At 50.6% G+C, this 1,898-nt stretch overlaps 1 protein-coding gene across 1 annotated transcript in view; it reads left to right on the plus strand.

Annotated features, from left to right (window-relative positions):
• Nucleotides 1-1,016: 1,016 nt before the first annotated feature.
• LOC102753295 (pancreatic lipase-related protein 2) overlaps nucleotides 1,017-1,898 on the plus strand; it is a gene marked incomplete at its 3' end in the record, with an annotated part of 2,711 nt that continues 1,829 nt past the window's right edge. The window contains exon 1 of the mRNA XM_006778757.1: nucleotides 1,017-1,154. Coding sequence (XP_006778820.1) covers nucleotides 1,017-1,154 — 138 coding nt within the window. The remainder of the gene's footprint in view (nucleotides 1,155-1,898) is intronic.

Here is a 1,898-nt window from a genome sequence, read left to right on the forward strand (position 1 = left end):
AGAGGGGCCATCTAACCACAAAAGCAAAAGGGCCCTTGGAGTGACCTCCAGTCCCCAGAAAGGCTGTTGGGTGGAGGCAGGAAAGGCTCTTCCAGGTGCTTCAAAGTGACCAGGAAGAATCTGCTTAGAGCTCAGCTGCTCACAACTCCACCCCTGACAGTTTGGAGAGCAGGTGACTCTCCATCCATCCCTGAGGCCAGCTGCAGTGGGATTCTAGGTGACCAAATCCCGCTTAGAGCCCCCAGCTGGGAGTCCACTTGGACTTGGTGGTTGGGCTGTTTTTATTTCTAATCCTTCCTCAGGCGTGATGCCCAGGGGGCTGGTGAATGGGCCCCTGGCATGTAGGCCTCAGTTCTTAAGTGCGACAAGCTAGAGGGGCCCCTCAGGGCTCCACTGAGCCACATCTCCCCTCATTTTGGTGCTTTTGGCCTGGGGTCCTTCACTGTTTCTGTTCTAGAAACATCTTCCACCATCTGGGGAAGCTGAGGGGTCCCTTCTCAGGATGATGTATTTAAATGTGAAATAAAACACATTGGATTTCAAAGGAAGCCAATTATATTGAAAAACAGTTATGAGAACATTTGAAATGATAAATATATGTCCCAGTCATATATATGCTGCTTTATTATTATCTCACTAAATAACAAGATCCACAGGTTGATCTAACCACGGCCACTACAAATAGTAATGAGAATAACTGATTTTTAAGACATCCCCGACCACTGTCCTGTGACATGAAAATACCTATGACTCCCATTGGGGACAGAGTGCTGTTACGATGACCCTGGATTCTTGCCCAATTTCATAATTAACAGAAATGCTAGAAGTCCATGATTGTGGATCTTCTGAATCCTGTCCTCAAAGCCCAGGACAGGAACTCCTGTTCTAGCCCCACCCAACTTCGTGGGAGCTGATCCCGTGACCCAGTCTCCCTGGAACTGGCTCTCACAGGCCATTGGCTTGGAAAGGCCAACATCCTAATTCACCTTTTCCACTTTAACCAGAGGATCTCCTCCATGGACCTGGCTACTGTGAACGCCACGGACCTGGACACCGTGAGGGCTTCAAACTTCCATCTGGACCGCAAGACACGCTTCATCATCCACGGCTTCATAGACAAGGGGGAGGAGAGATGGCTGACGGACATGTGCCAGGTAGACCCCTGCCCCTGGCCACTCCCCGCTGAGACCAGCACCCGGCACCCAGCTTCAAACACTTTCCAGGTCACTGCCCCTGAGACTGGGAACGCAGACCGTCCAGGGACAGATGCTCCATCCTCAAATCTCCAAGGAAACCCTGGGTCCTACCGAGCGTCCACTGTCAAGTTCTCCCGACCCCCTGACCTGTAGCCCTTCCTCTCTTCTGGAACCAAAGAGACCCAGAGCCCAATCAAAACACCCCAGAAGCAGAGGTGTCAGCAAATTCCCTGGCGTAGGTCCCGTGTGGTTTATGTAAAGCCTCCGTGTGGCATTAGAAACCCACGTAAATGTGGCCCCTGAAACCCTGCTGTCCCCCAGAGCTCTCTGAGGGCGTAAAGGCTCCATGGTGTCATGTACCAACCAGGAGCCACTGCTCCCCTGCGCTCACCCGGCACCTGAAATGTGGGGAGTGTGACCAAAGTCTTGACTTTTAAATTGTATGGATTTTCATTCATTATAAATAGCCACCCGGGTCCAGTGGCCACAGTATTGGGTGGCGCAGTTATGAAGGTATCAGGAATGTTAGTGATGAATCATTATTCATAACATCCATTTTTTGAGCACTTCCTCTGAGCCTGGCACTGTGATCATTATTTCACAGTCTTTGTCTCATTTGACCCCCCCCCATCCCCCTGCCCGCACAAGCAACGTTGTGAGGAAGGTAGAGTTATTGTTCCCATTTTATAGATGAGGAAATTA

This window comes from Myotis davidii, unplaced genomic scaffold (genome assembly GCF_000327345.1).
Source record: "Myotis davidii unplaced genomic scaffold, ASM32734v1 scaffold107, whole genome shotgun sequence".
Lineage (NCBI taxonomy): Eukaryota > Metazoa > Chordata > Mammalia > Chiroptera > Vespertilionidae > Myotis > Myotis davidii.